This window comes from Laetiporus sulphureus (assembly GCF_001632365.1).
Source record: "Laetiporus sulphureus 93-53 unplaced genomic scaffold LAESUscaffold_30, whole genome shotgun sequence".
NCBI lineage: Eukaryota > Fungi > Basidiomycota > Agaricomycetes > Polyporales > Laetiporaceae > Laetiporus > Laetiporus sulphureus.
In genome coordinates, this window is record NW_024468539.1 from 317,819 (window position 1) to 341,347 (window position 23,529).

General features: G+C 54.5%; 10 protein-coding genes across 10 annotated transcripts; 5 read left to right on the forward strand and 5 right to left on the reverse strand.

Annotated features, from left to right (window-relative positions):
• Positions 1-30: 30 nt before the first annotated feature.
• On the forward strand, positions 31-345 carry LAESUDRAFT_727665 (uncharacterized protein). The gene has a single exon (XM_040909269.1). It carries the CDS (start codon positions 83-85, stop codon positions 281-283), a length of 201 nt encoding a protein of 66 aa, XP_040762541.1. The 5' UTR covers positions 31-82; the 3' UTR covers positions 284-345.
• A 646-nt stretch (positions 346-991) lies between these two features.
• On the reverse strand, positions 992-2,381 carry LAESUDRAFT_750954 (uncharacterized protein). The gene is made up of 5 exons (XM_040911636.1): positions 2,020-2,381; positions 1,751-1,892; positions 1,434-1,704; positions 1,253-1,269; positions 992-1,165 (listed from the first exon to the last, which is right to left on the reverse strand). Exons 1-5 carry the CDS (start codon positions 2,130-2,132, stop codon positions 1,064-1,066), a joined length of 645 nt encoding a protein of 214 aa, XP_040762542.1. The 5' UTR covers positions 2,133-2,381; the 3' UTR covers positions 992-1,063.
• A 97-nt stretch (positions 2,382-2,478) lies between these two features.
• LAESUDRAFT_727666 (uncharacterized protein) lies at positions 2,479-3,345 on the forward strand. Its single transcript, XM_040909270.1, has 3 exons — positions 2,479-2,610; positions 2,660-3,203; positions 3,273-3,345. The coding sequence occupies exon 2, from the start codon at positions 2,662-2,664 to the stop codon at positions 3,166-3,168; it is 507 nt and encodes a 168-aa protein (XP_040762543.1). The 5' UTR covers positions 2,479-2,610; positions 2,660-2,661; the 3' UTR covers positions 3,169-3,203; positions 3,273-3,345.
• Positions 3,346-3,503: 158 nt separating this feature from the next.
• LAESUDRAFT_727669 (uncharacterized protein) lies at positions 3,504-4,577 on the forward strand. The gene is made up of 3 exons (XM_040909271.1): positions 3,504-4,002; positions 4,085-4,212; positions 4,265-4,577. Exons 1-2 carry the CDS (start codon positions 3,696-3,698, stop codon positions 4,099-4,101), a joined length of 324 nt encoding a protein of 107 aa, XP_040762544.1. The 5' UTR covers positions 3,504-3,695; the 3' UTR covers positions 4,102-4,212; positions 4,265-4,577.
• A 3,231-nt stretch (positions 4,578-7,808) lies between these two features.
• LAESUDRAFT_727673 (uncharacterized protein) lies at positions 7,809-9,188 on the reverse strand. Its single transcript, XM_040909272.1, has one exon. It carries the CDS (start codon positions 9,118-9,120, stop codon positions 8,119-8,121), a length of 1,002 nt encoding a protein of 333 aa, XP_040762545.1. The 5' UTR covers positions 9,121-9,188; the 3' UTR covers positions 7,809-8,118.
• Positions 9,189-9,750: 562 nt separating this feature from the next.
• On the reverse strand, positions 9,751-13,087 carry LAESUDRAFT_750957 (uncharacterized protein; the record flags this gene model as incomplete). The annotated part of the gene is made up of 3 exons (XM_040911637.1): positions 9,751-12,262; positions 12,324-12,497; positions 12,619-13,087. 3 exons carry the CDS (start codon positions 13,085-13,087, stop codon positions 10,002-10,004), a joined length of 2,904 nt encoding a protein of 967 aa, XP_040762546.1. The 3' UTR covers positions 9,751-10,001.
• A 2,265-nt stretch (positions 13,088-15,352) lies between these two features.
• On the reverse strand, positions 15,353-17,698 carry LAESUDRAFT_760824 (uncharacterized protein; the record flags this gene model as incomplete). Its single annotated transcript, XM_040912808.1, has 4 exons — positions 15,353-16,836; positions 16,894-17,254; positions 17,308-17,424; positions 17,483-17,698. 4 exons carry the CDS (start codon positions 17,696-17,698, stop codon positions 15,353-15,355), a joined length of 2,178 nt encoding a protein of 725 aa, XP_040762547.1.
• Positions 17,699-18,296: 598 nt separating this feature from the next.
• On the reverse strand, positions 18,297-18,698 carry LAESUDRAFT_727677 (uncharacterized protein). The gene has a single exon (XM_040909273.1). The coding sequence runs from the start codon at positions 18,566-18,568 to the stop codon at positions 18,380-18,382; it is 189 nt and encodes a 62-aa protein (XP_040762548.1). The 5' UTR covers positions 18,569-18,698; the 3' UTR covers positions 18,297-18,379.
• Positions 18,699-19,894: 1,196 nt separating this feature from the next.
• On the forward strand, positions 19,895-21,418 carry LAESUDRAFT_284879 (uncharacterized protein). Its single transcript, XM_040901831.1, has 3 exons — positions 19,895-19,921; positions 19,974-20,126; positions 20,182-21,418. The coding sequence occupies exon 3, from the start codon at positions 20,200-20,202 to the stop codon at positions 20,944-20,946; it is 747 nt and encodes a 248-aa protein (XP_040762549.1). The 5' UTR covers positions 19,895-19,921; positions 19,974-20,126; positions 20,182-20,199; the 3' UTR covers positions 20,947-21,418.
• Positions 21,419-22,579: 1,161 nt separating this feature from the next.
• Positions 22,580-22,906, forward strand: LAESUDRAFT_760827 (uncharacterized protein; the record flags this gene model as incomplete). Its single annotated transcript, XM_040912809.1, has 2 exons — positions 22,580-22,643; positions 22,698-22,906. 2 exons carry the CDS (start codon positions 22,580-22,582, stop codon positions 22,904-22,906), a joined length of 273 nt encoding a protein of 90 aa, XP_040762550.1.
• Between the last annotated feature and the right edge of the window lie 623 nt (positions 22,907-23,529).

Sequence of the window (23,529 nt, forward strand, 5' to 3'; positions counted from 1 at the left end):
ACTATCACGTCTTCCTTACAGTCATGAGAAATAGTATGGAAGAACGCAGGTAGCCTAGGTAGCAAGAGCGATACACAAAACCATGCCCAAGAACAAAACAGCACGGATACTCTTCGGAACGCTCACAGCCGAACTTGTGCTCGCCGTGCTCGTAGGAGTGGAGCTGCTCGAGGAAGTGGGACTCGATTCAACAGCGACACCTGCCACAGAAGCCGCGCTGGCAGACAATGCGCTGGATAGTGACGCCGCGGCAGAGGAGTATGCGGCCGAGACAGACGAATAGTATGACGAATAAAAGGATGAGTCACTTGCAAGAGCAGAGGATGCCGCAGAGGTGAAGCTGGAAGCGCGAGAGGATATGCTCGATATTTCGGAGGAATACGTCTCTGAGTAGTGACAGCGCTTTAAGAAGGCGACATGAGATGCATAAGTGACCGAGGCTCACCCCAGAGGCATTGATCTGTCTGGAAGATTTCGGCTGCCTGCACTTCATATGACGTGCAGCTGTCCTGCAGACACGATAGCGCGTCTTTCCAATAGGAGTTAGACGTGCACACGCAAGGCACGTATGCACTACATGGAGGTATAGCCGTTAGAACGGACTGATTGGCGCAAGGAGACGATTCAACGTACAAATTTAGACACCCTGCAGATGCAGCTGCTTGGGTAAGGCAACTTCCAACGCAAGGATATGCGACCGGCACGCTTGAAGGGACTGCTGTGGTAGTCTGAGCGCCGGCAGCGGAGATGAGCGCTGCAGCGACAAAGAAAGCTGAGCGAAGTGCCATCTTGGTGGGTGGGATAGGATGAGATCCTTGTGTCAAGTTAACTCGTCCCGGTTACTTATAGCGAAACGCGAAGTGGGCCGATTTCGGGGCCGCATAGCCTTCTCCAATCAAGAAGCTTTGTCGAAGCGGCGTTGCGGACATATTGAGGCCCATCTTGGCAGCGCTACCATGCTTCTCTCGACGTATTTGACGTCGCGCACAGTCCGCAGTGATCCCAAGGACGATATCAGAGTACACGAGGCTCATGCATGTCAAGTATTTACTAGCCGAGCTCTTCATCGGAGCTGCTTATCGCGGTCAACGGGGACTCCAAATGGCCAAAGCCACGCTAGCGAGCCGTGATAAGTTTTCTTCACTTGCAGTGCAGAGAAGGGCCACTAGAAATAAATTTAAAGAAACAGACTACGCAGCATCCTGGTGTTCTTGTCCGGGCTACAACCGCCACGTTGAGCCAGAACACGCACTTTCTCAGTATCACGGGCTGCGATGACGGCACGACTTCAGGATCTACGAATTGAATTCTGCTCAAAATGGCAGTCTTCATTCTTGTGGCATGTCAGAATGGTGCGATAGCGGGCGTTGGGTCGTCGATGAGTTCTACCATTCTTGATGCATAGCCTTCATTACTGCGAGCTGCCAACCCACAACGATGGAAGAGCATTCTAGTGGCCAAAGGCGACATGAGACAGAGTTGAAATGCATCTGGCCTTGAATGGCGAGAGGCTGAGGCCGTGCAGAAACACCAGCGAGCGATGATCAAGGCTGTCCATGCGAATAGAGCGCATTGGGCGAGCCACAGTTTTCTATAGCGCTTGTCCACATTGATCAAGCGGCCGACGTCCGCAGGACTTGGTCTCTCTCCTCTTTGGCGCAGCGCTATAGCCCCTACTATCTTTCTCCCAGAGTCAGTCATCACCTGCAGATTACTCCCGCTCATGAAAAACGATGTCGATGCTACTTACTTTGCAAGAGTCGCCTAGGTCTCGGCAATGGCGAGGTTGGCTTCGAATACCAATCTCCCCTGTGCTGGTGTGTTGCGTTATCGTCATGCCGCGCATTGCAGCGTCTAGGCCCGTATCAGCAATTCTCATGTCCGCAGCCTCACTGTGTACAAATACTAAGTTCTTGATCTTCTTTCTGGTTAGCTGTGGAGACTTGTGAACCTTTTGCTATCGGCACTATATCACTGTGTTGGGCACAGTATGACCTCTGTGTGCGGTGATATGCTTACTGGTGCGCATATGGCATGGCCTGTGCGTGGCGCTCAAGCACAGCTAAGGCGGATTGGCCCATCCCAATCGTAGATGCCACGCACTGCGTACGTATGTCTATTGTCCTGCTCATTTCTCCAGTTTCCTACCAATTGAGCCATGAACTGCGTAGAATCCTCCATCTCTTCTCTATGTGGACTTAACGTGCCTGCCAAGTTCTGCTCGTGGACGTCTTTATCTTGCAGATTTCCAAGTCTGCTTTCTACCTCGCAATCGCCGTCATATCATCAGCACGTCTATTACGTTAATATTCTCTCAGACGACCATTTACGGCTTCCCCTTTTCCGAGACTTGAATTGGAGAAGTGATCAGCTGGACCTCCCCGTGGTCGTACGGTCAACTAAGTTGCCGCACAACTGTATAAGGTTTCCACCGACAGCTTGGAAGACGTACACGATGATGACACGTTTTCCCCGCCACTACCCCTCATATACGTATCCGACGCTGAATCGTCCAGCAACGTCCCCGTGCGTCGAACACCAGGGGCCTATTGTCTCGTCCTTCATTCCGACGTCTACTATTGAGAGGCAACTTCGACTACTGTAATAAAGGTCACTCCGTAACCATCGATGCATATTTTCCTTCTGATAGATTGAACAGCTATGCCCGACCGTGAGCCTCCGCAGGTTATACCATTCGATAGCGAAAGGGCGCATCCGCGGGAAGTAGATCCAGCTGAACTAGTCGGGAAGAAAATGAAGGCCATATACCATGTGAATTCTTACGATGACCTTCCGTCGTCAGTTGGGATCAAGTTCCGCGATGGGTCGACATACCATGTGCGAATGTCTGCACATTGGGGGTGTGGAGGCGTGGACCATGAAATCTACGAGGACGAATTCGAGGGAAAACAAATCACTGAATGTGCTCTGTTGAAGTGCGCTGATACGGAGTACTTTGATGGTTCGCGCAATGAGAATGCGACACATATCGGACTTGGCATCAAGTTTGAGGGGTCGGATGAGTGGCAGATCATACACGCCTCCTATGAGGAGTGGGATGAGGACCACGAGGAACTTTGTTTGCTCAGCTTTTATGACGTCTTTCTCGTAAAGATGTCTGGATCAGGAAGAAAGAGCGGCCGTGGAAGAGGACGAGGACGCCGCTGATGGTGTACGGTCTTGTAACATGAGTAACATCACTGGTGAGCATGTTCGATGCGTAGACCGTCCTTTTTTCCAGGCTGATCTTTCTTTTCTGTATCGCATTCAAGCTGGCAATGTACATCTGGCGTGTCATCTATTGTCTGATTGCATAAATATATCACATAGCTGTACTATGCTGATTGCAGCTATGCAATTAACTCGTCTTTCACGCCATTGTAGAATTTTCTACATTCACGAAGGTTTACCTGCACGAATGGAGATGACGTGCAGATTCCAGAAGAATGTCGGCTGGCGTGAAATCCAAAATGTCATTGACCTTTGCAGATATGTGTTCTGAGTACGGTTGAGCCAACAAGGAGAATCTGCAGCATCATCGTCGCCTCTCCTTCCGAGGTGACATTGATTAGTTCGGAACGTAAATGACATAGTGAGTACTCATGTCATCTAAGGACCCTCATTTTAACGTGTCTGGTCCTGGCGTCCTGTAGCGCGCCGGCTACATCACCAGCCCTGCCCCGGCAATCGCACCGATGAGGGCAACAACTATCCCCATCACGCCGCCATACAGTTCTCCTCCGCCGGCTTTGATGCTAGCGTTTGCGCTCGCGCTTGTCCCTGCGGCGGAAGAGGAACTGTGCTCTGCCGACGATGCGGCCAAAGAAGCACTCCCCGCTGACGACAAGGCGACAGAAGCACTGCTCACTGAGAGTAGCACTTCTGAAGAGGAAGGAGCAGGGGTGGAGGATACGTTGAGTGTGGCCGACGACGACGCGGTTGCAGCGCTGGACGGTATTGAACTTGTCTCCGTCACCGAGAAAGATGGCATACTGACGCTCACTGGCAAGGTGAGATTGTTATCACGTCAGAGAACAGCCACGACACAGCCTCACAGTACGTGATCAGATGTAGCAATGCTCACCTGCGGCGCAATCCTGAGACTGTAGAGCCTGAGCAGCTGCGAGATCTGACGACGGACATTGTTTCAAAACACAGGAGGCTATGTTTGATTGGATACTCGTGGAAGAACAGATGCAACTGATATCTGTACTGTGGAATGTCTCAGGTCAGTGAATTATGTGGCTAGCAGGTATCTGCTCACGCGCTGGAGCAACCGCTGCCGGATGCCGTGGCAACGCTTTCGACGCAGGATAGGATGCATGCATCGGCGGTTGCAGTGCTGACAGGCGCGACAGAGGATGTGTGGAAGAACTGTGCGGTGGCTCTGCCAAATAGAGCGGCTGCAAGGAAAGCAGATGGAAGAACAGCCTTGAATAACATCGTTTGCGTACGTCGGTCTACGAGAGGATATCAAACACCAGATTGCTTAGGTGGGAAGCGCGGAGGGACGTGGGGGGGATGAAACTCTACAGAAGCCCATGGACGCGAGGGTAGATATACGAGCTACGTGTGCGGAAGACTGGGAGGGAGGCTGTGGTTCGAGCATTCCATCCATCGTGTCATCGTATCTGTCGTAACATTTGACAGTCACATCACTAACCACATCTTTGCAATGCACGCTCGCTGGATCTCGCACTCTTTTTTCTATTCTGTGTTTCCTCAGCTGCATACTAGCTTCATCTTCGCACCTTTTGTGGAATGGTTAACACTCTCAAGACGACTACGATGCCGGATGTGTCCAGTCTTGCAGTGGTCAATGATGCATTAATCGGTATCAAGATGTCGAACTAAATGACGATCAATTTGTTCGGCAAGAATTGTTGGTATCCACCTTGGTCGACTGGTCAGTGAAGGTTGCTCATCTGTCAAAATAACTTTAATATGAAACATTGAGCAGGCCTATTTGTGTCGGACAGATTCTGATGAGCCGTAGACATACCAAGAAAGCTCATGATCCGTTGGACTTCGTGCATCATACTTCGGGCATTTCTCGCCGCTCTGGTGTGTATTTCGACGCTTGTTTTCCTTGATAACGAAGTTGATTTTACAATACAGCTCTCATTTTCTTTGCGTCTGCGCAGCGGTATGCGGCCCAGATGTAAGACTGACTGATTTACTGCCATTTGTGCGGTATCTTTCTCATGCCTTGTTCCAACCGCATCATCATGATCTACAAGGCTCAAATGCTCGATAAATATGCCTCTCTTCTCTTCTGCGATATTTGACTCGCATAAATCTGGTACTTGGCTCTCATGCGCCCACTTCAACATTCAGTACGCGTCACGTCCAGCACGTGATCGCGTGGCATTGGTTAGGTTCCAAAAAGCTTTTGACTCCAATCTGTATGCGAGCTTTCTGAGAAAAGGCCTGCTGGTGTATATGTTACAGGCGACATGAGTTGCACAACCACTCAGAACTGGCTTGATAGGCGGCTCCCACGGCTGTCATGAGCAGACGGCTAACCCCGGTGTGCCACACTCGTCCTCCCCTCACCCACCTCGCAGCCTGTCTGGTGCTCTGCGGCCATGGATCCTAAGCTGCTCGGTGCGACGTTATAAATTTCGATGTGTATCTCTAGCCATAACTGAGCTAATCCGTACACCTTAGAACTTTCGATTATGGGCGCGCGATACCTCCGGGTGCCCGGCTCTAACGCTGGTGCCCGCGCTATAGTCTCTATGCTGAAGAAAATCCTAGTCGCAGAAGACACAGAGGGGCCTGTGGGTTGGATCCAAGGTGTCTTGTCCGACATTACAGGCCAAGAGGTCATCGTCTTTCCAGTCGCAATGGCCGACGTGCTCGAGCCTGTCCGCGAGCTCTGGCTACCATCGAGTTTCAACAGTTCGTCTCCACCATAAGGAGTAGCCTGAAATGCGTCACAGAGGCTGGATCGAAGGCCTTTGCGGATGTAGGGTTGGTGTTGAAGGAGCACACAGCGTTGCTCGAGCTCTGCGTCGAAGTTGTGGCGGGCGAGATCCGTGAGTTCCTCTGTTCGCGTTTGCTCTCTGGAATATAAATGTTTGATTGTTGAGCAGGAGAATGGTGCGCGAGAAGAATCCTCTTCTCTCTGAGGTTATCTATCACGTCCTCGTCATGCTCCTTACTGTTTCCGGACAGTACTTCCTCGAGCGCACCATCCTCCTTTACGCTCTTAGGGCGTTGGGATTTGGGGTCTTAGGGCCGATCAAAGGTGCGTTCGCCTTCATTATCTCTCCAGAACCACTTCTGGCGAGCGAGCTGATTCATTCACGATCCCATATGCAGGACATGTCGTGCCGTGGCTGCAGAGCCGCACACATGGTGCGGCTGTGCCAGCGGGCAGCATCTTCGCGCGAGCACAATCGTTTGTGATGAAGCGCCTTCCGGCAAAAGCGAAGCTGTAGGTTGTATCTCTGCTAATCAGGGCAGGCACTGGCTTGGATGGCGGTGCTTGACGTTTGTATTTCTCCCGACTGGAACTGGCAGTTGTCTCATATGTAAGTCATGCGTTCGCGTACTTCGTTCGAAGTCGGATCTTATATGGTGTAGGGTAGGCAACGTTTGATGGCGATGATAGTGCCTGCAGGAAGACGAAGATTCACTGTTATCTCAGACTCAGGGTGCATGCGTGGTTGGTCTATTTCGTCCAAGACGCGACCCAGTGCACGCTACCTGGGTTCACGCTCACTAACTGTTGGACCTATTCTCTGGGCCTCTTTTACTTCAGTGTTTTCGGGACGGGGCGATCGAGCAGCAGGTCAATCCCGCATGCGCGACTACGTGGGCAGCATGCAATCAACATTACGAGGGAGTCAAAGCGGCTTCTAACTTGTGGATTCAGAGCTTCAACGTGTGCGAACCCTCGTCTCAGCGTGCTTTTCAAAAACGTATCTTTGGTAAGGCAGCCGCTCAATGCACAATACCCGCCATTTGACTCCAATAATTGTCAGGCCCTGCCTGCTCGAGTCCCATGCATGGCGTCTGTATGGACTCGGGTTTGAACTTGCGAGTGTTTTTTTTCCTCATCAGGATGCCCGAGGCGCCCGTTGCCGCTTCATTCGAGGTTCCTCGGCGGAAGCTCCGGTCAGGTCAAGCACACGCTCACGGCGCTCGGAAGACACGCATGTTCGAAGTGTTGCTGTCGAAATAGTGATTCGGAAAAATTGGGTCGAGTAAATCGTGGCTGTTTTATATCCGATGATATCCCAACTTTCAATGCGAGACGTAAAACGTTCGCCCTTCACCGCGGATGGCGGGACACCCAGAAGCTGCGGCGATGATCCTCTGGAATTGTTTGGCTCTGTGGGCCTCCGTTACACGCTATGGCGCGGGAAGTCCCTAGGTTGCGGCTTCGGTTTTCTGTCGATGGCGCAACGAATTCAAAGTTTATATGAAATGTTGTTCATATTTAACGAAGGTACTGGTACAGAAAGATGATAGGGTTATACAGAACGTCACAAGTCCAAAGAGAACAAACACACAACAAGAGAAAGCTGAGCAGAGACAACTACTGCAGGGCAGGTAATCCGTGCGGACCCGCAGGCGTCACAAAATACAGTAAAGAAGCAAGGGGAGCGTACCAATAGAGAAGGGGAAAAACTTGGATACATCGTAAATATAAGAGAAGTCTGAGACATTGAAATACGAGTGCAAACCAGAGTGGGGTATTGTGCATGCCAACGCCGGCACTCATGGTCCAACTTAGAGGCAAGGTACTCAACGGTATCAGTATCCCCTCCAGAGCCTTAGTGAGATGAGCGCATCCCCTCCAGGGTCGGAGCCGGATTACGTGAAAAAAAAAACTCGCCACCTGGCCCGCACCGACTTCAGCAGCGGCGCCGCGAGCCCTCAGTCGCTGGAAGAGGAGGAGGAAGCGCCCGCACTGGCGCTTAACGAGCCCGCGCCCGCGCCTGTCCTTCCCACGCTATAGCCACCTTTCCCACTCCCACTCCCCGTCGTCGACCCGCTTCCCGTACCAGATGTCTCTCTGCCTGTGTTCGACCCAGTCCCACCTCCACTGCCCTACCCTGACAATCCGCTGCTTCGGTCTCGCTGCCACTGCTTGATCTGCCCCATTTACTGTCTGCGCTTGGGCCAGAAGGCGTATGAGAGGATGTTGAGCCTGATCCATGTCCCGGTGCGGACGACGCTGCGTTGGAGCCATCCCTGCCCGCCACTGCTCGTGGACGAGCCTAAGTTCGTACTACCGCCTGTCTCGATACCCACGCCAGAGCCAGACGAGAGGGGATGGCCGATCCGGAAAATGCGGCTCGTTTTGTGCCTTCCAACAACAACGGGGCACTGACGGTGTGTAACGGAACCGTGATTCATGTAATCCTCAAGCTCTTGATAGGTGATGGAATTGAGAGAGTGGGAATTCAACATTTGTAGCAGTCTTCGCGTGAACACGCCTTCCTCTCCGTCTTCATAAGCCTTCTCGTTGGAACAGCATGCTGCAAGCAACATGTGTGATTCCTCATACGGTTGGTATACGGAATCGGTCGCAGACCCGGGACTCCACCGCTTCCACTTGTCCGCTTCAGCCGCGTCGATGAGGTCCTGGTACGTGAATTGGAGAGAAGGCCTGCTGCGAACAGTGACTTGGTCGTGCCGGGAAGAGCCATCACGGCTGCACCCGGCTGAATAGCAACAATCCATTATGACGGTGATGTTCTCCCCTTTCGCATCATAAAGCTCTTTGAGGAAGAGATTGATCTGGCGATCGCTGATGTCGACAATATGTGTGCCATCTGGCAACTCCAAACCACTATCAACCGGCATGATTGCCTCCATGGGTTTGCGTACATGCGTTTCGTAGAGGGTGCCATGACCGGCAAAATAGATGACGATGGCGTCTCCGCGATGGATTCGGTCGTTGTCGCGGAGATGAGTATGAAGAGATTTCAGGATCTCATCCCGTGTTGCAGCGGCATCCAGCAATACGATCATGTTCTCCGTAGGAACCTGCAATGAGCTTCTGAGGCATTCAGCAAATCTTTCAGCATCACCAGTTGCTCCATGTAGATGTTGTTCATAAAAATACTTATTGATACCAATGATGACAGCAAATGTCTGCATGTTGTTGGATGTGGCTTCCTCGAAATGTAATAAGTATGATTCCTATCGTAGCGCTTATACAATTCAAGAGGATGAGGTTGGGGGCAGGGTCTCACCACGGAGAAATGCGCCTCTTATATACTACTCCGGAATCTGATTATGGAAGATGTTTGAAAAAGAAGACCACAGCCACATCCACATCCACGATGATGATCACAATCCTTATAAGTGAGGTTGCAAACTTCTTTATGTCTAAAAGCGATTGACCAAGGTGCTTATTAGGACCTTGGGATCCTGATTTGGGAGGAGGTTGAGAGTTGCTCGCCGGAAAGGAAACTGGGCGCTATTTATAGAAAAGGATCCACGCCATGTGATAACGTATGACTAAGGTGAAACAGAAACAAAAATAGATGAAACAGAAACATGAAACGTCCACGACACGCGAGGTGCTCGATCACAGCCACTTCCCTTATAGGGCTAGTACACAAAAGCTGCAGCGGTGATTCACAGGTTCTTCGTTCTGCACTACGGCTCAGGAAGTTTCATCTCTCGCGAGGTCGCAACGAGTTTATCAATGCTCAGAGGTATTGCTCGTATGAGTACTGGACATAGAGACTACTGACACAAGACGCTAGTAATACACATGACGTCAAAAGCCGAAAGCGAATACGAATACACGAGAAGGGAACGCTAAGCAGAAAGCATACAAATACAAGGCAGGCAACCGGTGCGTGTATGCGAGGGTTTCAAAACACAGGAGAGAGAATGAACGGGAGCGTACAAGTACAGAAGAGAGGCAGTCCAATACGATACAAATACAAGAGAAGTTTGAGACGTACAAATACAAGTCCAAATCAAGGCGGGATATTCACGTAGAGGGAACGTATGCACAATGCTGGCGCTCACAGTCCAACAGAGGCGAGAGAGCCAACGGTAGCAGTCGCGCCTCCCGAGTCCGCACCAACCGAGATGAACGGGTCCGAGCCAGAGCCCGAGCCCGAGTTGGAGCCCGAGTTGGAGCCCGAGTCCGACGCGGGAGCGACGTTCGCGACGATGAGCGGAGCGGACGAGTCTGAGGAGGAGGAGGGAGTGTCGGCGGGGCCAGGTGTGGGCGCGGGAATGCCGACCGAGGCGAGGTTGCCGGCAGTGGCGGTTACGCCTGAGTTGTCTGCACCAATGGAGATGAGCGCGTCTGGACCTGATCCAGAGCCGGACGAGGGCGGGGAGGAAGAGCCTGCGTTGACTACTGCCAGCGGGGCGTTCGCGTCGTTAGAGGAGCCTGAGCCAGAGGTGGGAGAGGCAGCAGGTGCGGTGGGGGCAGGGATGCCGATAGAGGCGAGGTTTCCTGCAGTAGCGGTCACGCCTGAATTGTCTGCGCCAACCGAGATGAGCGCGTCTGGACCTGAGCCAGAGCCGGATGAGGGCGAGGAGGAGGAAGAACCTGCGTTGACGACTGCCAGTGGGGCGTTCGCGTTGTTAGAGGTGCCGGAGCCGGAGCTGGAGCCAGAGGTGGGGGAGGCAGCAGGTGCGGTGGGGGCAGGGATGCCTACCGAGGCGAGGTTTCCTGCAGTAGCGGTCACGCCTGAATTGTCTGCACCAACCGAGATGAGCGCATCTGGACCTGAGCCAGAGCCGGATGAGGGCGGGGAGGAAGAACCTGCGTTGACGACTGCCAGTGGGGCGTTCGCGTTGTTAGAGGTGCCGGAGCCGGAGCTGGAGCCAGAGGTGGGGGAGGCAGCAGGTGCGGTGGGAGCAGCGAGGCCGATGGAGGCGAGGTTGCCTGCAGTGGCGGTCACGCCTGAGTCGTCTGCGCCGACGGAGATGAGCGCATCTGGACCTGAGCCAGAGCCGGACGAGGGCGAGGAGGAAGAGCCTGCGTTGACTACTGCCAGCGGGGCATTCGCGTTGTTAGAGGAGCCAGAGCCGGAGGAGACAGCAGGTGCGGTGGGAGCAGCGATGCCAACAGAGGCGAGGTTGCCCGCAGTGGCAGTTGCACCAGACCCGTCTGCACCGACAGAGATGAGCGCAGCATTCGCGTCTCCACCCGAGCCAGAGCCAGAGGAGCCGCCAGAGTCAGTGGAGGAGTTGGGGTCTGCATCGACCACAATCAATGGCGCATTCGCAGCGCTGCCAGAGCTGCCCGAGCCAGTGTTCGGACCAGCAGTAGGTGCAGCGATCCCGATCGACGCGAGGTTGCCCGCAGTGGCTGTCGCGCCCAAGCCATCTAGGCCAACAGAGACGAGCGCGTCCCCATCAGAGCCAGAGCCAGAGTCCGTACCAGAACCCGCCACCTGGCCCACACCGACCCTCAGCAGGGGCGCAGAGCCGTCAGTCGAAGAGGACGAGGAGGGAGCGCCCGCGCTGGCGCCTGATGAGCCTGAGCCTGAACCCGAGCCAGCGCCTGATCCGCCTGTCCCGCCTGCGCTCGATCCACCACCATTCCCGCTCCCACTCCCCGTCGTCGACCCGCTGCCCGTACCAGACGTTCCGCTGCCTGTGCCGGACGTCCCGGAACCTGCGCCAGATGCCCCGCTGCCTGTACCAGATGTCCCGCTCCCTGCACCAGATGTCCCAGAGCCTGTGTTAGACCCAGTCCCACTTGTCTCTCCTCCGCTGCCCGAGCCCAGCGATCCGCTGCTCCCAGACGCGCTGCCACTGGTCGATGCGCCAGATCCATTGTCTGCGCTTGGGCCAGAGGGCGTGCCAGAGGACGTGGAGCCCGTTCCCTCTCCCGATGGGTTCGATCCTACGTTAGAGCCTTCCCCACCGCCAGTGTTCGTGGCCGAGCCTGAACTCGTACCAACGCTCGTCTCCGTGTCCGCACCAGAGTCAAAGTCAGAGCCACTAGAAGACGCGCCGGAGTTCGTGCTTCCTCCAGATGACCCCGACCCACTCCCGCTGTATCCAGCTCCCGCGCAATACGCGTTCAGCACTGCAATCGCGCTCGGCGCCGCGTACGGCGCACCGTTCCCGAAGAAGGTCTCCACGTCCTCGAGTGCCGTGTCGCGCTTCGCGAGGGGACTCGCGGTGACGGTGACTGTCACAGCAGGGAGCGTTTCCGTCACGGTGACGGTGGCGGTCGTGTCGGATGGGGTGGACGAGAATGGGAATGGGAACAAGGAGGGGCGCAAGAGGGGGATACCGTAGTGAGGCTGGATCGCCGCTGATGAAGAAGCGAAGGTTAGGGATTGTCAGGTAAGGTCGGAGGGGACAGCTGAACGTACCGGCATCGACCCGCGTGCTAATGCATGCGACAAGGACGAGCGCGAGCAGGCGCTTCACGTTGGCGTTGGCGTTCGTCTGCATTGTGGTTGGAGTGTTGTCGTGTGAGTAGTTGATCTTTCGTCGGTCGCGTTGGTGAACGTAAGCAGGTAGGGCGTGTCGAGCAATGTCGGATGCTGAATGAGAAGTACAAGACGAGGACGACTAGTGACGGAAGAGCCAACGCAGATAGAGAAATGAACTTGCTGTTTGCGCCTCTCTCGCCCATTCACCGCGCCTCATGTACCCCCCGCCCACCCCCTTCACTCCACAGTGCATGACGCGCCATCCACCTCCATTCACCTGTCTTTGCGTCTCTGCTACCCGTAGACGTGTGCACGCGCATCCTCGCATCTCTCCACCCCCGCTGACGTGCCTGATCGACCGAGGATGCTGGTGCACGATCGGTGCCTCGGTGCCTGTCCCTGGACCCACAACGCCACGACGGAGCGGAGGCAGATCGCGCTCCGTGGACCATCGGAGGTGAGTGATCGGTTGGAGCTGTAGGTGATCGGCTGGAGCCGATCATGGTCGATGTCATGATCGAGTGGCGAAAGTGTGGGGGAGTGGGAAGGATGCGTGACGTCCCGCCGGCACGGATGCTGGTGTGTGCGCTGGGCTGACAGCAGCGTCCGCGTCGGGGTGACGCATGATGCATATGTATGATGCATTCATGAGCAAATTGCGGGGTGAGCAGAAGCAAGAATACGTGGCGGGATGTAGGCATTGGGCGCCTTGCCGCGCGCCAGTTTCCACCTCCCGTCTCATGGTCGCGCACCCTTGGCACCTCTGCATGCTTTGCATCCGCGTGGCTCCCGTCCGATTCGTACGTTCGTACCGGAGTTTGTTTGTCGTCGATTCGTTCATCATTGACAGAGGAGTATGCGAAATTCGAATGAAGGAGACAGGCGGCTCATCTCTCCGTTAGTTCTGTCCGAGATGGCGTCTTTAGCTATTCGAACCAAAGGTGCACCTGACTCGTCATTTGCTGAATGCGCTCATCTCCCTCTCTATATAGCATCCGAGCACGGCATGGCACTCTGTCGGCTGCGGACACGATTATGGTCATCGAGCGTAATTAGCTGATCAACAGGGAGCGGGAGATCGTAAGGCACGCGTCAGACGTACGCATGCTACTTCATTGAGAGTTACGCGTCATTGGTGTGCCTGCACTCGGTCGGCTTGGCTGGGGGAGCGAACGAGGTGTGGACAGGAGTGCGGGTGTGCGCTGTACGTGCGCGGACGATAGTCTGGCTTTGCAGAGATTGTATTCGATCTCGCTCAGTGGGGGCTGAGTGGGGGCTGGTCTAACCACTGTGTTAATCTAGTTGGTCATCCACTTTGAATTTGGCCGAGTGTTTCTTACACAGATAGTTCGTGCAGGATGGTCGTGTCTCTCTTTTAGACAGGCCTTCACAGCAGATGCGCAACAACGCGGTATACTTCCAGATCGGGCTATCTGTTCAACAAACGTCGCCACTCCTTGGCCGCCTCAGTCTAGCGCTTCCTAGGATACCCGAGATACGTCGGTTACAGGTAATACACTGCGTGGCAGTCGTAGTGAACGTCGCATGCTTGTCGTGTCGGTGACCCCAAGGTCCTGATCGAACGAGGACGAAGGTCCACGATCGGTGCCTCGGTGCCTCAGTGCCTGTCCCTGAACCCACACCGCCACGACGGAGCGGAGGCAATCGCGCTCCATGGATGGTCGGAGATGAGGACATCAGTTGGGGTTGTAGGTGATCGGCTGGAGCCAGTCATGGTGGTCGAGGTCGCGAACGATAGACAAGGGAAGGTGCGTGAGTGATGGAAATGTGAGGGAGTGGGGAGGATCGGTGACGTCCCGCCGGCACGGATGCTGGTGTGTACATTGGGCTGACAGCAGCGTCCGGGTCGGGGATGATGCGTGATGCATTGACGAGCAAGTCGCGGGGCATGAGTGAGCAGAAGTGGAGGTGAAGAATATGTGGCGGGATGTGGTCACTGGGCGCCTTGGCGCGCGCCCGTTTCCACCTCCCGCCTCATGGTCTCGCACTCTGCATGCGTTGCATCCGCGTGGCTCCCGCCCGATTCGTAGGTTCGTATACGTCGCGCACCGGAGTTTGTTCGTCGTCGATTCATTCATCATTGGAGAGAGGAGTATGCCAAATTCGAATGAAGGAGACAGGCGGCTCATCTCTCCGTTAGTTCTGTCCGCGATGGCGTCTTTAGCTATTCGAACTAAAGGTGCACCTGACTCGTCATTTGCTGAATGCGCTCATCTCCCTCTCTATATAGCATTCGAGCACGGCGTGGCACTCTGTCGGCTGCGGACACGATTATGGTCATTGAGCGTAATTAGCTGATCAACAGGGAGCGGGAGATCGTACGGCACGCCGCTAGACGGTGTTTCCGAGGTCGGCGACGCGTCATTTATGGCCGCACTTGTTCTCTCGGAAGAAACACATCGTTTCTATGCGCTTTTATGCCAGTGCCACAGAGACCCCGATGGGTTTCTGAACAGCTGATCGCGTGCGCGGACGATACTCTAGTTTTGCGGAGATTGTGTTCGACCTCGCTCAAAAGTCGTAGCGGTGATTCATAGGGCCTCCGTCGCGCGCTATGGCTCAGTAAGTTCCACAATAGCAGCTTTCGATTTGTGTCGGGAAGCGCAACAGGTAGAGCGATGCTCAGAGTTCACATAGAGGTTGTCCGCATTGTACATAGCGCCACTGGTACAAAAAGATGCTAGTGATACACAGGGCATCGCAAGCCGGAAGCAAATACAAATACACGCGAAGGGAAGGTTGAGCAAAAAATACACATACAATGCAGGTGATCAGCGCGCGTACGCCGGGATTATGAAAGAGGTAAAGGGGTGGAGAAAGCGTACAAGTCCAGAAGAGAGGAAGTCAGACACGTTACAAATAAAAGAGAAGTTGGAGACGTACAAATCAAGTCCATATCAAGACGGGATATTCATGTAGATGGAAAGTACGCACAATGTCGGCGTTCATAGCGCAATAGAGGCAAGGGAGTCAACGACAGCAATCACCCCTCCCGGGTCCGCACCCACGGGGATGAGCGCATCCGAATCAGAGCCAGATCCAGAGCTCGAGCCCGAATTGGAGCTGGAGCCACGCTCGGGAACGATATTCGCAACGATGAGCGGATCTGATGAGTCTGAGGAGGTAGTGGAGGAGGAGGAAGTGTCGGCGGGGGCAGGCGTGAACGTAGGGAGGCCACCTGCAGTGGCAGCTACGGCGGAGTTGTCTGCGCTGACGGAGATGAGCGCTGCGTTCGCACCAGAGTCAGAAGAGCCGGACAATGGAATGGAAGAAGAAGAGCCCGCGTTGACGTCTGCCAGCGGGGCATTCGCGTTGTTAGAGGAGCCGGAGCCAGAGGCGGGGGAGGCAGCAGGTGCGGTGAAAGCGGCGAGGTTGCCTCCAATGGCAGTCAGGCCTGAGTCATCTGCGCCGATGGAGATGGGCGAATCTGTACCTGCGCCAGAGCCGAAAGAGGGCATGAAGGAGAAAGAACCCGAATTGCCTACTGCCAGCGTAGCATTCGCGTCGTTAGAAGATCCACAGCCAGAGGAGGGGGAGGCAGCAGGTGCGATGAAAGCGGCGAGGTTGCCTGCAGTGGCGGTTATGCCTGAGATGAGAGCTGCATTCGCACCAGAGTCGGAACCAGTCGTACTGGGGGAGGGAACACCATCAGAGGACGGTGACGCGCCGGATGTGCTTGCGCTGACGACTGCGAGGGGCGAGTTGGCGTCGTTGCCAGAAGGGCTTGAGCTGGGTGGAGCAGCAGGAGCGGTGGGCGCCGTAAGATCGACGGACGCGAGGTCACCTACAGTGGCAGTCGCACCAGACGCGTCTGCACCGACAGGGGTGAGCGCAGCGTTCGCGTCTCCGCCAGAACCAGAGCCAGAGGATCCACCAGAGTTAGTGGAAGCAGACGACCCGGCGGAAGAGTCCGCACCTGCATCGACCGCAACCCGCGGCGCATTCGCTGCGCTGCCAGAGGAGGTCGAACTTAAAGTGGGTGCAGCGATCTCGACCGATGCGACGTTGCCGGCAGTGGCCATTGCGCCCAAGCCATCTACATTTACAGAAACGGGCGCGTCTTCGCCGGAGCCAGAGCCAGCGTCCGCACCAGAACCCGCCGCCTGGCCCACGCCGACCCTCAGCAGCGGCGCAGAGCCCTCAGTGGAAGAGGAAGACGAGGACGAGGAGGGAGCGCCCGCACGGGCGCTTGATGAACCTGTGCCCGAGCCAGCGCTTGACTCGCTCGTCCTGCCTACGCTCGATCCACCACCATTCCCGCTCCCACTCCCCGTCGTTGACCCGCTTCCCGTATCATGGACATCGGGAGCGGGATTCGGAGGGCACTCAAGAGGCGCCCATCCCATCGCGTAGTATGCCTGTCTTGCCGCTTCCTCTTTGGCAAGCTGCTTGCTAGCACCGGAACCTTCGCCTTTGGGGATACCGTTCACTGTGTTTCGAAGGTTACTAATCACCGGCCGGAGACAAAGGCGTGCGAGCTACGCACCAACACACTGAACCGTCCAACGCCCAGCATGTGCAAGGCCTGAAAATTGCGCCGGGTATTCAACAGCCAACCTGCGCTGGTTCGCTGTCTGGTTGAACAGCGGCAAAAACGTAGATTGACGCTTCGCAGGGGCAAGCGGGTCAATGGGCAACGGCGGCAACGGAGCCGTGGAAGGAGGCAGTGTCGGCGAGCTCATAGGCTCGGTTTTGACTCTCTTGTACGTGTATGGCTCGCCGCCGGCAGCTGGAACGGGCGATTCGTACTCCGGGTCGATGAGATGCCCGATCCAGTTCTGCACCGTCTCCACCCCATTCTGCACATAGACTGCACCGACATACGAACAGAAGAGCAAACGTGTTTCCTGCGATCCGTCATCGACAATGCGGCATGCGGTGCAGGATAGGCAGGACTCACTATTGGGCTTGTGAGGCTGGCAAGCGCATCAGGGCTGCAGCGTACTTTCTCTCTGAGCTTGTAGTAAGAGACCCATTTGTTCAGATTCGTCTCCGAGAGGACCTCCATGCGCTGGGACTAGTCGCGATCGCGACCGATCAGCACGCCGCAGGGCCCTGCAATGCATGTAACGCACCTCGATCTCCTGTGCGTTTATCAACGGTTTCTTATTGAAGAGGGTGAACGTCACCGCAGTGTCCATCACCTTCTCACCCAGCATCGATAGGCGTTCGTTGTCACCACAGTCGGACTCTTCGTTAGTCGGGGCTCCAGGGAAGCGCAGAGACTTGTGGGTAAAGACCTCCAGGATGATGTCGCCACGCAGCTTGGGAACAGGCGGGGGAGCATCCATGTTGGTGGAGAAGGGACGTGGACGCTTGAGACTGGGGGCATGGGAACCTGCCTTCGCTTTTGAAGGATCCGATAAGCCAGCTGAGAAGGGCCACGTGCCTTCTAAAGTTGAGATCGAGAAAGGGTGGTGAGAAACGACAACATACCCTGCGAGGGGGCACGCCACCGACGCGTGTCTCAGACTTCTCTTGTATTTGTAATGTATCGGGCTTCCTCTCCTGTGGACTTGTATGCTTTCCTACCTCCTCACCTCTTTCCTGTACGTTGTGACTACCCTCTCCGCATACGCGCAGATTACCTGCCCTGTGTTTGTGCATTTTCTGCTCAGCTTCCCTTCTCACGTAATTGTATTCGCATTCGGCCATAGCAGGCCCGCTGAACCGAACGATTCCGAAGATCCACCGCTGCAGCTGTTGTATGTTGGGATAAAGGGCGAGATTCTCTTGTACTCAAAGTTAGTGCATGGGAACAGCCTGGGTCAATTCGACGCAGCTTCTCTGCAGCACTGTCTTGAGGATACCACCGTCGAACCACGCATGTCTTCAGAGTGCCAGGAACAAGTGCTTGATCAGACCGGATCTTCCGCTAGGAAGTCGCAACGGGCATCTTGGCAAAAAATAACACTAGCAAGTCCAGATTACAGACATCGTGCATGTGACTCGAGCGGGCGAACGCAAGCATGCTACCCACACGGCCGCGCATGTGGGCCTGACCCGCTGCCCGTTCCAGCTATTCCGCAGTGACAGAGACTCGATGAATGTGAGACGGGTGCTATGCTGCCTGACAGTAGTGAGGCAGCGAAAATTAATAGAGAGAAGGTGGGTGAATATGGGTAGGCCGAACGGTTGGTGAACATCATTCCTAGCGGCATGTGTGGGCGTGTTCATGGCTGAATGTGCACATGTGAAATAGGGTATCAGGGGAAAGCGAGAGAGAGAACAATGACGCACGCGTCGTATGTCTTAGATAGCAGTGAATCTTCGTGTTCCTGAGCCACTAACATCGCCATTGAATGTTACTTACCCTGAAACAACGGCCGGTCCCAGTCGGGGAAAAATTACACCTGTCACAGCCCCGGCTATGCAGACCAGTGCCTATCTTCGTGTGTAAAGCTACAACGCAAGCCAGCATCTGCCCTCGTTAGCAGAGAACTTGATCGCAAACCGCCGCGTGCTTTTCCAAAGACGCTGCCCGCTGGCACGGCCGCACCATGTATGTGGCTCTGCAGCCACAGCATGACATAGCTTGCGTATGGGACCGTGCAAAAGGGAAACACATTTTTGATCAGTCCAGCGAGACCACATCGGAGGAGGATGCGGGGGAGAGCGGTCCATGGTAACCGCGCAGGGTAACGATGGCGCGTGAGGCGGGGAGGGCAAGGCAAGCTCGAACTGTGTCCAGGATGGTCACATGTGCGCGTCTAGGACAATTCAGGTGATGCCCTCAGTTCCCGTTTCGCACAGCCGACGTGTGCGGGCGCGAGGATGTGCTCGCGGCCAGCGGTACATATACTGATCATCTCCCGAGCACGTTGATCTGATGAGAATTGAATAATACACACGTTGCCAGCAATGCAAAAAGACCGACACCATGGAACATACATTTTGCAACACCTTTGAGTTGGTTTGTAGGGAAGCAGTGGCTGCAGTATGTCTACAGGGTTCTGGTACTCATGTTAACTCGGCGAATGCCGAAGCCCCAATACTCGACGAACGCCGAAGACCGCAGTGTCCTATGGCAATCGCGCGTCGCCTTGCAGAAGACTAATGAGGTGTCTCGGTACGGCTTCTCGGACATGCCGGAGGCCGCATCGCAGAGATCCCTGGCAGCTTCGCAGGTCCAGTCTCCCACTCGTATAAAATGCCTCTGTTACGAGGAGGCGAGCATTCACCGTTCTCCGACGGTCGAACTGTATTTGCAGGCATTGCCAGCTCTCTAAAGTTCGGGCCTCATCACTACTCGCTCAAATACTAGCGAAACACTATCTTCAAAGACCATTGAGCTCTATCCATCCTTCGCAAAGTTCGAACTTCGCATTACACCTTCCATCATTGTACGACTCTCTGGTGACAACAGGGATGATACAGCCAGAGTGTTTGTGTGATTCATACATTGAGACACGTTCATTGCCTCACAACACCCATGGCCTAACAGCTGTTCCACGGTCTCATGCGAATGATGTGCACGCGCAACGTCAACAAGAAACGTGTCCTGTGAGGCTCGGGTACGTTCACATCAGAATGATAACTGATACATTGTATTTGACACAGCAATAGCCTCTGCCCATCTCAGACCTGCAGGCGAGGAAAAGAAAAGAAGGTGTAGAAGTGGAGCAACAACCTTCGACCACGTTTCAGCGTGACCAGCAGTTGAAGTTGCACGAAGAATCGCGTGACAGTTTGCAACAATCACCGGACGTTCCGTCAGATGTGAGGATACAGATCTTGCAGCACAAGGTTATTGGCTAACATAGTATATTCCCAGGAAGCCGCTCCAGACAACATGCAGATATTTGCTGTCATCATCGGTATCAATGACTATTTATGCGAAGAACCTCTACATGGGGCAACTGGCGATGCTAAGAAAATCGCCGAATTCCTCAAAATCTCACTGCAAGTCCCTAAAGAGAACATGATCGTGTTGCTGGATGGTGACGCGATACGGGATGAGATCCTCAAATCTCTTCATAGTCATCTCCGCGACAACGTCCGAATCCATTACGGAGATGCCATCATCATATATTTTGCCGGTCATGGCACCATCTACGAAACGCACGTACGCGAACCCATGGAGGCAATCATGCCGATTGATAGCGGTTTCGAATTGCCAGACGGCACGCACGTTGTTGACATCAGCGATCGTCAGATCAATCTGTTCCTCCAGGAGCTTTACGATGCGAAGGGAGGAAACATCACGGTCGTAACGGACTGTTGTTACTCAGCAGGGTCCACCCGCGATCGCTCTTCCCCGCATAACTTTACTGCTCGCAGCAGGCCTTCTCTCCAGCTCACGCACCAGACCTCATCAACTCCGCCGAAGCGGACCAGTGGAAGCGGTGGAGTCCCGGGTCTGCGACTGACTCCCTATACCAATCGTATAAGGAATCACACATGTTGCTTGCGGCGTGTCGTTCCAACGAGAAGGCTTTTGAAAACGAAAAGGGAGGCGCGTTCACGCGGTTACTATTGCAAATATTGCATTCCCGTTCCCTCCACTCCCTCACCTACGAAATGCTCGAGGATTACATGACTCACCCTTCCGTTACATACTACCAGCACCTTATTGTCCTTGGAGAACACAAAGCGAGCCGCATTTTCCGAATCGGCCATCCCCTCGACAGGCACCGCTCGCGTGCGATCGACACGCTCAGCGAGGTTGGAGAGATGCGAAGTGGGCACGCGTGCGCAACACACGTATGCGGGGGCGCACAGACTGGTCAGTGGAGGTGGATGGCACATCATGCAGGGTAAAGCGAGAAGGGGACCGCAACGTGTATGAGGCGCAGTGAGTAGGTGAGCGAGGCACAAACAGCAATTTCAGTTCTCTGTCCGCGTTGGTTCTTTGATACAGTTAGGCTGTTTTTGTGCTTCTTAGTCAACATCTTACATTGCTCGCCACGTCCTACCTGCTTTCGTTCACGAACTCCAATACCAGTATAGTCCATTGGGCTCAGGTAGCAGAGGCGAGACAAGTGGGACACCTGGTACGGGCAGTGGGTCGACGACGAGAGTGGGAGCGGGAATGGCGGCGGATCGAGGCAAGCGAGACGGTGGAATCAGGCGCTGGCTGGGGGCGGAGGTTCAACCTCGCTCAATGAGCGCGCGCTGACCGGCTCTCCTTTGCAGGATAGTCGTGCCTCTCGTTGCAGGTACGCAGGTGAAGCAAGAAATCTTCCTGTGATAAACTGCTGACCGAAGCCTGAATCATTTGATGGAGCGTATCTACAGCTAATTTGACTTCAAGTACAATGATGTGGTATACTCGAATTTGAACTATCTCTTAACCAAGTGTCGACGTTCCTTGGCTGCGTCAACCTAGCCCTGCCCAGGATACCCGGGATACGTCGGGTACGGATAATACGGCTGCGTAAGAGTCGTAGTGAACATCGTCGTCGTCGTGCTCGTCGTATCGGTGATCCCAAGATCATCCGTGATCGTCGAAGTGTGAGTGGAGGTGGTAGTGCTGGTGGTGGAGGAGGTCGTCGTCGTCGTTGTCCGCGCGAGGCGCGTAACGGTGGTGGTGGTGGTAGCGGCTAGCACTGGGCGTGCCTGTCAGCCTCGCTGATAGCAGTCAATGGAGGGAAACGTACCTGCGTCTGCGCCTCGCAGCGCGGTGCACGCGAGCAAGCATATAATGAGTGCATGAGAGGACACGTTATACAGCATGATGAAGAATGCGACGACGACACAGCGATGGCTGAGCTGGTGAGTGAATTATAATTATGTGCGCCATATATGCGATCATCTGCACCTATCTAGGTAGAACCGCGCCGCCGTCCAGCCTCCCTTCTCATCTCTCATTGCGTATCCAAGCGGATCGCGCTCATCAACGCGACACTCTTCCATCCCGCATTTTGCTTCCGCCATGGCACTTTCCTCCCCGCAAGTTAGTCACGAACCGTTAATCCCGATCGCAACCTGTCATTCACGGTCAGTGGCGCTGTGCAGGTCCAAAGTTAAATCCGCGGGGGTGGCAATGCGCCGCAAGCGGGATTAGATCCACTTCCAGCGCTTAACGAACCTTAGCCACTGATCCGCTCGCTTTCAAGCGCATCGATCTCTATTGGAGTAAGTCGTGCAGGGCATTCGTAAGGGAGGCTCTGTCATATACAAGATCGATACAACGGATGAGGCTTCCTCCCAAATCCCACCTTGCGTTCACAATGTTTCGTTCGGCCATCATCCTCGTTGCCCTCACCGCTGCGTTGTCATTCGAGGCCGACTGTGGTAAGCCCCTCTCATCCACCCCTCGCTTCTCGATGCTCAAAGCGACCTATGCAGCAATCGTCAGAACCACGACGACCTCGACAAGCCCTCGCACACGCACGGTCGATGTTACATCTACCTCGACCACAGATAACACCACGGCCACGACGAGCGCGTACGATTCAACTGATACCATACCTGTGACGACAACCACTACGCAGACGGTGTATGTGTCGGCTGGAGGTTATCAGCCGTATCAGTCGTATCAGCCGTTCCAGCCATAACGACACGGCTCGCGAGCAGCAGCTGAAGATGGCATAATCGGGGTTATGCAATGGCTATGTGACGGCCATTAGCACTCGAATCAAGGTTGTGCATTTTACTTTCCATAAATACGCGGCGGTGCACGTGTGAAGCGAGGGATGCCTTTGATTGATGACTGACGAGCATTTAAAATATACTTTTACCTTCAGGCGAGCACGAAATGCGTGAAATTTCAGTATCATTACTGCACGATACGGTTCAACGATAGACGAAGAGCTAAAGTACGTGTCAGGCTCAGGTGACTGACTGATAAAAATGGTCGACGAACGGAAATATCCTGTGATCGGAGCTTTGGTGTAAGTTGACATATTTTCAAAGCCTGCAACGAACGATGTACAGAGGTTTCATATTGATCGATGACCCCATGAATGTTTGCCTGCGCAACAGATCGGATACCAGCTCTTCGGCGAACAAATCGCGTGCTGATCTATGATTGCCACGCATGTATCAAGGCAACAAAAGGAAGCAGCACATCATACACCCTCAAACCCGATTCCTTGATCTCTCAGATCCGGCCTTCTTTATCTCAGCATTCACCATCAAATCATGGGAAGCGAGCCCCAACCGAAGTCATCCTTTTTTT